This window comes from Cystoisospora suis (genome assembly GCF_002600585.1).
Source record: "Cystoisospora suis strain Wien I chromosome Unknown contig_204, whole genome shotgun sequence".
In the NCBI taxonomy this organism is placed as follows: Eukaryota; Apicomplexa; class Conoidasida; order Eucoccidiorida; family Sarcocystidae; genus Cystoisospora; species Cystoisospora suis.
In genome coordinates, this window is record NW_027153006.1 from 32,007 (window position 1) to 44,703 (window position 12,697).

The 12,697-nt window shown below is 46.2% G+C and overlaps 1 protein-coding gene across 1 annotated transcript; it reads left to right on the plus strand.

Moving 5' to 3' along the window:
* Nucleotides 1-2,080: 2,080 nt before the first annotated feature.
* On the plus strand, nt 2,081-11,748 carry CSUI_000543 (uncharacterized protein; the record flags this gene model as incomplete). Its single annotated transcript, XM_068060777.1, has 1 exon — nt 2,081-11,748. The coding sequence occupies exon 1, from the start codon at nt 2,101-2,103 to the stop codon at nt 11,746-11,748; it is 9,648 nt and encodes a 3,215-aa protein (XP_067927245.1). The 5' UTR covers nt 2,081-2,100.
* Nucleotides 11,749-12,697: the final 949 nt, after the last annotated feature.

Here is a 12,697-nt window from a genome sequence, read left to right on the forward strand (position 1 = left end):
AAGACAGAAAGGGTGCAATTCTCATCGACACGAAACTTCACCCATACTGCCAATCTGCGGACAACCGTCGTGATCTACCCATCAACCTTCCCGACTACATCTTCTCCCGATCAGATGACGTTCTCTCTGACGTCTCGTAAGGAAAGACTAGTCCTGCAAGGGCGAAGACCAAAGGCTTATAATTCTTGACAGCCTAGAGAAATCTTCTGAAGAACGGGTGTTCATACCAAAGAACTTCTCCGGTCCTATTCTTTCGAGACGAAAGGGTGCTCCTTGCGTAGTCTTTCAACTAATCGAGAAGCCTTTCTTCTCTCCCTGGATGGCTCACAGCGAGGTTCAGAGAAACACGTACTTCTATGTCTTACTCTGTCCGGCTATGTACATTTGGATACGCTTCTTGTCAATCCGTCCGTGTCTTCTTCTCATCAAGGGAAGAACGGCCTCTCACCGGGCTGGAGGAAATCTTGTTTTTGGAATGAAGAACAAACAAACCTCAAGATTCTCCCCTCTACTTCAAAAAGAGTAGGTCTTTCTCGTTTCTTTTTGAAATGGTGGTGTCTTTTTATCCAGGTTTTTGATCGTTTCTTTTCTATGTCGGTTTGTAATTCAGCAGAACAGAATTCGTCGTTTTTTCCAACAGAGGAGTGAGGACACCACACACCGTCCTCCTAAATTCTACGGAGAGTGGCGTCTGTTGTCAGAACGTTGTCGGCAAGCTTTCACACGGTTCATGCAGTTAGAGAATGTCTATCTTTGATGTTGTTTCAGCTACCATTTTTCATGATCCATCATGTCATTTCATGTCGATGAAGTAAACCATCTTGTTTTCGTTTCTCACACCTAATTCTCTTTTCATCCATTCTCGTCTTGGTCGATCAATCTTTCTACTTCGTACTACTTCCTGGCGGTGTACGTTCAGCTGTCAGAAGAACAGATAGGTAGACAGTCATTCAGTCTTTCTTGTTTTATGACACAGAGAGTTTGTTTTCTCGTCTTCTGTTCAAAAGATCTTGAAAGAAGATAGACCGGGGGATGATAAGCAGATCTGATCGTTTTCTTCTCTTGTCTTTCTTTTCCTCATCGAAAGAGTTCTTTCTTTGTTTATCTCTTCTTTCTTTCCTTCTTTCTTGGCGTTTTCAATGGTCTCTTCTCTCACCTAAGTTGTCGAGATAGGAACGGTCAGTCAAAGTAAGGGAGAAAAGGGGGAGAGGGTCAAAAAAAAAGAAGCAGGAGAAGTAAAACTTCAATGGACTGATGAATGACAGACAATAATAAAGGCAGTTGTTTCTCTATCCGGTTCTTTCCTTCTGTTTTTCTAGCCCCCCGTTTCACATTCTTTCAGACCCGCCGTGAACATGTAAGGACGGGATCTTAGATCAACTTGTTCTCTACGGAAGGATGGCCGGTACTTTGTTTTATTTCGAGTTTAATGAGACCAAAGACAAGGAAGAGGATATCATCTGCATTTCGGACACAGAAAAGAGAGTAGAAAGATAAAGAAGATCTCGGTGATGTGTATCGGAAGCCTATGGAGTTCGAGCATGTACACATGAAAACGTCATGTCCTTCGGTCCTATTGTCAGTCACACTCCTTCTTCACGTTTCTTTTCACAAGAAGATCTAGTATCTATCTATCTATCTATGTAGTGGATTGTTTTCTCTTCTGTGGTTTTCTTCAGAAAGACATTGTTCTTTCTCCACACCTCTTTCATCAATCTCAACTAAGGAAGGAAGTTTGCAAGGCTGCTTTACGTTCGATGGAATCTTTTAAGGTTTTCTGTTTTTCGAGATGCCATCGCGATTCATCCGTTCTATCTCTTCTTCGTTTCTTTTTCTCTCTCTCAGGAATGAGAAGCAATTCACTGTTGTCCTTCTCTCTGCTCTCTCTTCTGTTGGACAGTTCCTCGTCTTCTTCTTCTTTTTCATCTTGTTCTACTTGAAGTCTTCTTGGTTTGAATTCAAAGATCAGAGGAAAAAAGAGGAAGAATACAGAGAGGTTGAATAGGGGAATGTGTGACAGCTTCTTTGCAGAAGTCAGATAGAGTTAGCGACGTCATTCTTGTTCTCCGTGTAAGACCCTTCTATTTATGGTTACGGAGAATGCCTACAGATGCTCTATCGTTCCTTCCTTCTCTTCCTGCTCCTCACGCTCTCCCTCTCTCAAAGGAAGGAGAATTTCAGAGTTCTTCTTCCTTCTTCTCGTCTTCCTCTTTGATTGCATGCGACCATCCAAATACGACCCCTGGCCTCTTACCCGGTTCCTTACCGTCAGCAGCACCTCCCCCACCTCCGCCTCCTGCCCCTTCTTCTTCTTTTTCTACACATACATCTTCGTCTTTTTCTTATAGCTCCCCTACCTCTTTCTATCAGCAAAGAGATCTCTACAGTCACCATCACCCCAGTACAACTACTACAGCTACTGCTGCCGCTCATCACCCTCATCATCGTCATCACAACCCCTCTGCATCTTCTCCTTCTTTCTCTCGTCACTACTCTTCACGGGTGTCCTCTCACACTTCCTCGTCCTCTTCTCGTCGTAGCCAGACACGTAGAGGAGAACCGGCGCCTGCTTTTTATGACAAGTCCTATGCCACCTCTCAATCAAGAAGATCTTACCCCCAGCAAAGTCATCTCCTCTACACTTCCATGAACCATACAAACCCTCCAACGACTCCAAAGAGTCACCCTACTTCTCATTACCCCTCTTCTCGAAGTCCTTTGTCTCATTTCACCCTCTCGACACATCACTCAAATCCCTCTTATGACCCTCTACAACTCCCCCATTCACAGCACCGCCATCAGGTGGTCGACTCAACTCGACAGTTGGCTCATCATCCTCCGTCTGCTCCTCATCATCTCTTCAGTCATAGCAGTCGTTTTCTCCCTTCTTCTTTTTTTCAATCAAGAGATTCTCCACCATTAGGTAGTATATCACATGGAGACCCAACTTCATCTCTTCCCCCTCGCCAGCAACTCAATCCCTCTGGGACTCTCCCCGATGCGAGGTATCAATACGATAGCTATCATCATGACCAGCCTCATCAACCGTCTCATCACTATAGTAAGCCTGCACCTAGGGGAGGAGGCGGAGGAGGAGGAGGTCGAGGTAGGGGCCTCATGAATAGACACCAAGGCTTCTCTATGCCTCGTTGGGAAGAGCCCTCTCACTATTCTCATCATTATCATGTTCACTATCCACAGAGCTATAGTAACCATCAAGAACGTCACAGGGGAGAAAGAGGATCTGTCATGACCTTTTTCCGTCCCGTGAAGAAAGAGGAACCTCACACAGACCATCCTAGTCCTCCCCAAAGCTATAAGAAGAAGGACAACCATAGAAGCTATAACCATCTTGGACAGGCTCCCTCTTCTTCTTCCTCCTCCTCGCTGGAAGGAGAGAAGAGGTTCTCTTCCTCTACGCTTACTTCTTCTCTTAGAGAAAAGGAGAGAGAAGAACAAGACCCGTTTTCTTCTGGGGGAGAACATGAACTCCATGGACGGAGTATAGATGAAAGGATTGGGGGGAGTCGATCTCCTAGTAAAATGATAATGACGACAGCACCATCATCGACCGAGGAAGGAGAAGGAGTAGGAGGAGATGAAGAAGAGAAGAAGCTAGAGACCCAGGAACGAATAATAAGGGACGAAATGTCTTTGAGTAGGTATGATGACGGAGATGCGCCATCCCTTCCTTCATATGAGAGAAGGAATGAAGAACGGAAATCGCCGGATACGAATCGAAGATACCCTTCTTCTTCTTCTTTCTCCTCGTCGCGTAGTAGGAGAAATGTGCCGGAGTATAGAAGTCCTGTAGATCTCCTGCAATCTCATTCAGTTCCCCTTGTGTCTCAAGCATACTATAATAATGGATCCTCGATCTGTCCTGCTAACTCTACCTTCTTTTCATCGTCTTTCTCTTCCATGCCTCCTCCGCCTCCCCCCCCTTCTTTCGCATCTTCTTCTTTTTCCTCTTCTTCTTTTTCTTCTACGTCTTCACATCCTTTGTCTTCTTCTTGTTGCTCGCTGCCTCCTCCTAGTCTGACTATAGGCAATCCATTCAACCGTAGACAGACTTTCCCTTCTGCACGTTCTTTTTTATCTCCCCCTTATATCGCATCACCATCTCTTAGTCATGACAGTCTCGATGGAGCTTTCTCTCATTCTTCTCTTTCTTCTTCTTCTTCGCCACAAGTTCCATCATCGTCATCCTCGTCGTCTTCTTGTCCCTTTTCTACCTCTCTTCCTCTTCACAAGACTCCAGTTTCTCTTTATGCTCCTCCCTCTCATCCTTCGGCTCTCCTTCAAATGACCAAGAGATCAGATTCTTCTTCTCTCCTTCCTTCTTCTTGTCCTTCTTCTTTCTCTGTCTCCTCTTCTTCTTTCTCTTCTTCTTCTTCCTTCTCGGTATCAGCCGTCCCGAGTGTATTTCAAACTCCCCCTCCTCTTCATCCCGTTCCTACCTACCAACTCGCTGCATATCTCGGACAAACAGTGAAGCCTCTTCCCTTCAATAGATCCCCCTCGAGTCATGATGCAGTAGATGAAGAAAGAGAAAGAAAAGAGAGAGAGCGACATCTCTCTCTTCCCCCCTCCGTCTCTTTCTCTTCATCGGGAGATTCCTCCTGTGGCTGTCAGCCTTTTACAATGAAACATGACGTGGGTTCTTCTTCGAGCTTTTCTCATGAAAGAGGGAGTTACGGCCAAGGTCTTTTCATACCACCTTCTTCTCCCTTGCATCCACCGCATCCGTCTCACTCCCTGTATGAAGGCTGTTCTTCTTCATGTGATAAACAGCCTCCAGAATATGAGATCTATCCCTCTTCTTCTTCTTTATCTCCTTATCAGGTTCTAGGTCAGAATAATAGAACTGGGGCCATGTGTCCTTCCTTTCAGAGTCCGTTGTTTTCTCCAGGTAACAATGAAGTCTCTTCATCATCTTCCTCGACTTTTCTAGAGAATCTCGCCTACTCATCCCAGGAAGGATACCTCATTCCGTCCCTCCAGCAGGGAAGACCCGATCAAGAAGATGTGAAGGAGTACTCCTTTTATCTATCCTCTCTTGGTCCCTCTTCGTTCTCATCATCTTCTTGGAGGAATCAAGGACTTCATCCCTCTGCAGATAGTTCTATACTGGGTGGAAGCGAGAATTTCCCCTATGCCTCTTCTTCTTCTTCGTTACAAAGTTCCCTTCCAGCGGACGTCTTTTCATCTTCATCGGGAGAAGGACAGCTCTTACCTAATGGTCTGTGGATACCTCCTTCTTCTTCTACGTTTTCATCTCTTCTTCCTAATGAAGTCGCGACTTCTCTCCACGTTGAACCGACTGCCTCGTCTTCTTTCTACTCCTCTATGTTGCCAGAAGCAGCGTTCTCATCTTCTTTTGGAGAGAGAAGAGAGACGTGCGTCTCAGGAGGCTGTCGTGAAGAAAGTATACAAAGTCGGGGAGAGGAGGGAGAGGAAAGATCATTGAGAAGAGACATAGAAGGTGGAGGCCCCCCAGGCGATCCATTCACCTTTGCTGAGAGAACAAGGAATGGTGGAGAAGATGAAGATGGAACGTATGAAAGAAGGGAGAGGAGTGGGAGTAGGAGCTATAGCGATACTTTGTTTGAAGAAGAGAGTGGAAAGAACCGAGAGAGAGAAGATGGTCGCACAAGGGAGGAGAAGGAGGACGCACGGCTGTCTGACCTAGGCAGAAGCAGCGGATACCGCCTCCAGCTATTAGAACAGTTAGAGCGGATGAAGAACGAAAAGAAGACAGGTGGAGATGATAAGGAAGATGGGGAAAAATCTGAAAGAGACGAAGAAGACAAAAATACTCGTGAGTTTCAGAAGAATGAAGAACGGCTTTACATGGATAAGAAAGATGTGGAAGAGCAAGACCTGAACTTCTTCAGAGGAGGAAAAGGGATACCAGGAAGAGGGAAGGAAGGAAAAGATGAAGAGGAGAAAGAAAGAAAAAGAGATGCAGCCAAGTCTCTTGAAGGAGAAGAAGGAGAAGAGAGGGACGAGTTTCAGAGAGATGGAGAAAAGAATCTCCATGTTTTCTCTCATGACCAACCGGATTCGTCAGGTGTATATACACCTTATCTTCAGAGTGGCGGTGGTGGTAACGGTGATCCTTCCTCCTCGACTAGCATGAAGACATTCCATCCATCGACAAGCGAGCAGGTCTTCTCATTCTTAAGAGATCGAAATGGATCTCGTCTGGACCATGGTATCTATCCATCAGCAGATTATCATCCATTCTCCCTTTCTTCTTTTTCATCTTCCGTCCCTCTGTCATCGACCTCCTCATCTATCTTGTATCATCCTGAGCCTTACAATGCCAGTCTTCCTTTGCCGCAATATCCTTCTCTTTCTTCATCTTCTTCTCCTTCGCTCTTTCCTTCTTCTTCCTCCTCCTCCTCCTTGTTTCTAGCTCCCCAAGTAGCGAGAGATAATGAAATGGAGCTGTCGTCTGCCGTAAACGACTTGACCCACCTATCCCATACTCACCTTACGTCAAGAGAAGAAGTACTGAAAGACATAACAAGAGAAGAGCGAAGAGATAAAGAAGGAGAACAGGTAGGAGGAGAACATCCGAAGAGTCGAGTAGAAGGTGACTATTATGATCCTTATCGTTATCATGAAGAGACCTCCCTCACTTCAGGTCTAGGCGAAGATTCTTCTTTGCTTGGACACCCAAGAGCTCGCTTGAATAGTAGCCGTCGTCGTCACCGCCGTGGCCGAGCATCGAAGTGGCGACAGCATCCTCGGTATCTCTCTGATCTGCCGAAAGAACCTCTCTATGCGAGTGCATGCGCATGTTTAGTTCGATATATGGAGTGTCCATGGTGTAAGTCTTCGAGTGCGACCATACCAGGAGAAGACCTTCTTTGTCAGCATGAGACCAAAGAAGAGGAAGAAGATGAAGAAGAAGAAAGCCAAGAAGAAGAAGGTGGGGATGATAAGGGAGAGAAGAATCACAACACAACTACGACGGATGAAGACCAAGTCCATAGCGCCTCACATAGGGAGAAAGGGGTAGGGCGACGGTCGCGACAACAACAGACGCCGAAAGAGGATGAGGAAGAAGAAGAACAAGGGAGTGGAAGAAGAGGAGGAGGAGGAAGAAGAAAAAAGCTTTCTCGGTCTAAGAATAGTAGTAAGGGAGGTCAGAGGGGCCATACTTTTTCGCATGATAAAGCGGCACAAGATCTTTCTTCCCTCCAAGATGAGGATAATGATACAAAGGAGAAAACGAAGAACAAGAAGAAGCAGCAGATAACAACCCCAGATGCACCCCCTGATGCCTATGAGCCAACGGGGGGGCAAGCAGCATCTGCACCGTTACCTTCCTTATCTTCTCTTTCTCTCCTACCGACTCGTGATGATGAGTCTCATGCGATTCTTGTCAAGAAGAAGCGTGGCAATGGTAATGGACGAAAGAAGAAATCTGGAAAGAAATCGCTATCTTCCGTATCCCCTTCCTCATACAATCGACCCCCTCTCTATAATAGAGATGACAGCCACACCATCCCCCTCAACAAGGGAGAAAGAGAATCTCTTTCTTTCTCATCTTCTTCTTCTTCTCTCCGTTCTGAGGATAGGATGATAGCGAGCTCTTATCGCGATCCCGCTAAGGATGGTCATGAAGAAGAAGAAAGGACAAGAAGTCGACAGGAATTCCCAACAAAGACTTCTGTGATAAAAGATACAACAGGGAACATGAAATCGTCCCAAGAGGAGAAATCTGCAGAGAAGGGACTATCCTCTCCTGTAGCAGAAGGAGCGCTAGGTTCTAACCTACGGAGAGCATCCGTGGATAGGAAACCCTCGAGTTCTGTCAAAGATCAGAATAGAAAAGGTCGAGGTTCTCGTGAACTCGTAACTATCTTGCGAGAAGAAGATGAAAGGCGTGTTTGCGAAAATATAGACGACGCTCCACACCCGACAGATACAGGTGGAATTCCCTTACAGGGGAAAGAAAGCCCTAATCTTCGTGATAGGAGTGGTAGTACTTGTAGGAATGATAGGAAGCTCTGTCATACTCGTAGTAGTCATCGTGATACAAATAGTAGTAGCGCTAATAACACTGCCAACTATAGTAGTCATAGCAATAAGAGTAATAGTAGCAGTAGTAGTAGTGGTGATCGTAGTAGTATAGACACGAGCGCTACTGAGAGTTCTTCTAATCCTTTCATTGGCAATCTGCTTAAGATGCTAAACAAGAAGAAGGAGCAGACCAACAAGACTGAGATACCACTCGAGAATGACGAGAGAAGAATGACAGAGGCGTCTTCAGAAAGCTCTTTTCCCGGTCATACAATGCCTGCTGGATCTTGCACAGTGAGCGCAGAGACGAGGGGAATCGATCCTAAGCAAAGAGATTCTTCTTCTGTCGATCCTCGACCTCTTGAGACACCCGTCTCCATGGAGCCTCTTGATATTTTGAGTCGACCACCTGAAGAGAAGAGACACCACAATGAAAATGAGATATCTGATGCAAGGAATGCTTCTGTCGACGACAAAAGGCCTCCTCCGTCTACTCTCCCTCCTTCTTCACAAAAAGAGACTAGGATCTCCTCCAGCCATGAGGAGTTCTTGGAGAAAAACGAGAAGAAGCCGTATAACGAAAATGGACTGAGGGGTCCTTCAGCTCAGTCCAACCTGTCTCTAGAAAAGAGAGGAGATGTCCCCTGGGATGGAACCAAGACAAACACCACGGAAGGAAACAGAGAGAATCTTGACAATTCTGCAAAGAGCCGTCAAGCGCATGCACCGCCTCTTTCCTATGCAGCTGCGGCAGCTAAAGCAACGACGTTAATTCCTTCTCTTCGCAAGACAGATACAACGATAATTTCCCCAGCCATCTCAAACCTAAGAAAGACACCTCTCTCTTCTTCTGCTTCTCGAGGACCTCTTTCCAATTCTCCCTCTCCTAATCCAAGCAAGGCTATGACCCCAACCCCGGTGAAGACGAAGAACGAAGGGGATCTACATACACTCTCTAAAGAAGAAGAGATCGATTCAGTAGCTCTTCATAACGGGGCAGATGAGAAGAAGAAGAAGTCCAGCAATAACCAACACAACCCTCCTCACCCTGAGACATGCAGTACATCCACCACGCGTCATAGTAGTGGATCTCATTCGACCGCACCTTCAACTTCTTCTCATGTTCTTCTTGAAGACGTCAGTCAGCATCTCATGCCCGATCAGGGGAGTCTCTCCTCCCCCTCTTCTTCTCCCCCAGTTCCTCGAGCTAACGCATGCTCTTCAAAGACAGAAGGAGTGGAAAGAGGAGAGGACACCGAGGCAGCTGTGGGTGTTATTAGGACTCAAGTCGATGAGAAGAAGAAGAAGGAAGGAGAGAAAGAAAACAAGAAAGGAGAGGGATCTTCTTCTTTTCTTGTCGAGAAGGAAATGCAGAAAGGAGGAAGCAGAGAAGAACTTCCTAAGAAGAAGCAATGGAAGAGCAAGAGTGAAGTGTTAGAGACGGAGGGTAGGAATGCGACTCATGGTGGTGGCGAAGTAACGCGGAGAAGACCAACAGGAATCACAGCTGCTGGGGCTGGGGTTTCCCTCACGACTGGAGAAGGAGAGAAAGACGGTGAAGAGAATGAGGGTAAGAGGAAGAAGACGAAGGACGAAGAAGAGGGTGAGGAATGTGGAGAAAGAGGAGAAAGTTGTTTCACGGGGGCCGAGAAGAATACAACAGCGACACACCAATCCGAAGGGAAAGAGAGGAATGTAGATCTCCATTCTTCTCATCATGGTCGTTCGAATGAAAGAAAGGATAGAACGCCTGCTATTCCTAGAAAAGATGTCCTACCAGCACTTGGACCCGAAACCAATACAACGTCCGCAAGAGATTGTTTGCCGTCTTCGTCAACGATAGTCACAGAGACAGCAAAAACTTCTCCTCCTCCTCCTCCCCCGTCTTCTCATTTGGGGAAGAGACCAACATCGATGGCTCCTTCCACAGCTCCACTAGCATCGATATCTCCACAACAACCATCTGTATCTTCTTCTTCTTCGTTGTCACCTATTCCTCTCCCTGATCATTCTTCTTCTTCTCCTCTTTCTCCTCATTCTATCACGACCTCAGGAAGAGTTTCCTTCCCTTCTCCTTCTCTACCTCTTCCTCTACCTCTCCCACCGCCACCTCCCCCCCCTTCTTCTTCTTCTTCTCGTTCGCTCCTTCCTTCTCCTCCCCCTCCGCCGCCTTCTTCACCTCGTGTTCTACCCCCGACGACAGCATCATCTCCGGCTTTCGTTACAAGAGAAGAGGAAGGCGAAAGGAAAGTCTTTTCTTCTCACACTTCTCTCCAACACGAGAGGATGACAAGGATTACCAGAGGAGGCAGCCGGGGCGGGAGGAGTCGGTATCATAGCATGCATAGCCAAAGAGGTCAGTATCATAGAGAAGAAGAAGACGGCTTGGAGAAGAAACCCGGTCATCTTACATACCGTGTTAATTCATCTTCTTCTTCCTCCTCATCGTCATCTTCATCCTCCTCTCATAGATGGTATGCGACTACTCCTCGGAACTCACCCTCCGGCTACCAGCATTCCTTACATAAGACAGATAGTGGCCATAGTCGTTATCATGGTAGCACAGCGCCACCCTGTATCAACGAGGCTTCTACGGACACTTCTGCGTTTTCGCAAAGAAGAAAAGAACAATCTTTTGGAAACCTTAAGAAGGAGAGTCTCGAAGGAGAAGGCCTTGGAGGTGAGGAAGCTCGGGGTGATGACGAGGAGGCTCGGAATGCGGCTGTGAAGCATGGGGGTGTAGCCGTCTCTGTTGGATCTCTTTCTCAGAAGACAAGAGCCGAAGAAAGGGAGAGAGAAGGAGCAGGAGGAGGAGAGAGAGAAAACGCTGATCAGCATCACGTACCTTTCTCTAAATCAGCGCCATCGGATAGATTCTTTCACCTCTCTTCTCTTAACAACTCTCCTCGTTCTCAGCGAAGATCTTCTTCTCGCTTTCGTCATCATGGGGGGACAGCGTCACATACAGCTTCACTCCATGCACCGCCCCAGAAGAACTCTCAGTCTTCTTCTTCTTATCCTCCTCCCCCTCCGCCTGGGATGGGTTCTTCAACTCCTTCTAATAGAACAGGTCGGAATTCAAGACAGAAAGCAAACCGTCCTCCTCCTGATGTGAATGGTGTCTCCTCCCCTGTCTCGTCTCCGCGTTTTCATAAGGAAGATAAGCTTCTTCTTCGTCTTCCTCATGGACCCCTCGATAAAACGAACCTAGCACCTAGGACACCTATGAATACGTACACAGGATCAGGACAGGGGATGAAGAAGAACAGCGATACTAACTCCAATCGTCGCCCTCGTCATTTTAGGAATAGCTACCATGCTCACCAGCATCGTAGTCAGCTGACACCGACGGGGGGGGGAGACACCCATCTAGGAAGAGAGAATAGACCTTATCATCATCTTTCTTCTCCTTCTCCTGCTCCTGTCTCTTCTTCCCGAGAAACACAAGAGAGCAGGGAGAAGGGAACCCCTATCACAGCTTCTCGAGTTCTTGACAACCCTACACCGATCTCGAGAGAAACAGAAACCCCTCAGCATGCAGTTCATAGTTCAAGTGAAGTCCTTGATCAGAGGGAAAGCTTCATCTATTCCCCTTGTTCTTCTTCACATACACCTTCTTCACAGAGGCGAAGAAACCGGGGGGGATCTAGAGGGCTCAGAGCACGAGGCGGAGGGGCTTCTCATTGGACTCCATCGCCTTTTTCTTTTTGAGCCTATCTTTACCATGATCTCGACCGTTCTTCGTAGCGCGAAGAATCAGACCTTCAAATGCATGGATATAGATCTACGTATCTATATGTATGTGTTGAGATATTTGTATCTCTATCTATCCATCTATATAAAGATATCTATCATTAGTCCGACTTGAGACGGTTAGATTCCGGTACGTGTATATGTAACTATCACCCCGTGTATATGCCTTCAGATAGATGTTTGTATATATATATATATATATGTGCAAGTAGTAGTAGTAGTAATAGTCGTGAAGGTGACATTTCTCTTCTTTTTTTTCCGCGCTGCAGCTCTCTCCTGTCTTTCACGGTATGCTGTAGGATTCAAAGTCTGTCGAATCCTTTCTGGTTTCTATAGAGTCCTAAAAGAAAGAGAAGAAATTCTGGGGATGGATGAAGAGAGAAACAGTGTGAGCTAAAGTGGAAGGCAGGAGGATATAGAGAGGGATGTATCTTCTCATATATCTCAATCAGTATGCATGCATGCAGTAGGTTTCTATTTTGTTATCGGCTTGGCGACTCGTTCCTCCTTTTTCAAGTAGAAAGTATCTCTTGACTCAGAATCTTTCTATCTTTCTTTCTTTCTTTGCAAGAAACGGTGTTCTCGCTTTTGAAGAGCTGTCTTCTAAAGTCACTTACGTATTGAAGGAGATAAGGAAAACAAGAGGTCTTTGTTCCTGTGAAAAAAAGAGCGAGCAACAGTTGATGCCTACCTGCTCTTCCTCAATCCTATGTATCTCCTTCATGGATCTCTGTGGAAGCTTGGAGCTCCATATATATATATATATATATACATACATACATACACGTAAGCTTTCCACGGTCATAGGATGATGAAGCGAGTGTAGATCCCATATATATAGGATAGGAGGAGAAAAAAGGAATGGCAAAGGATAGAGTCAAGAAAGTCTGTCGTCATCTCCACACTT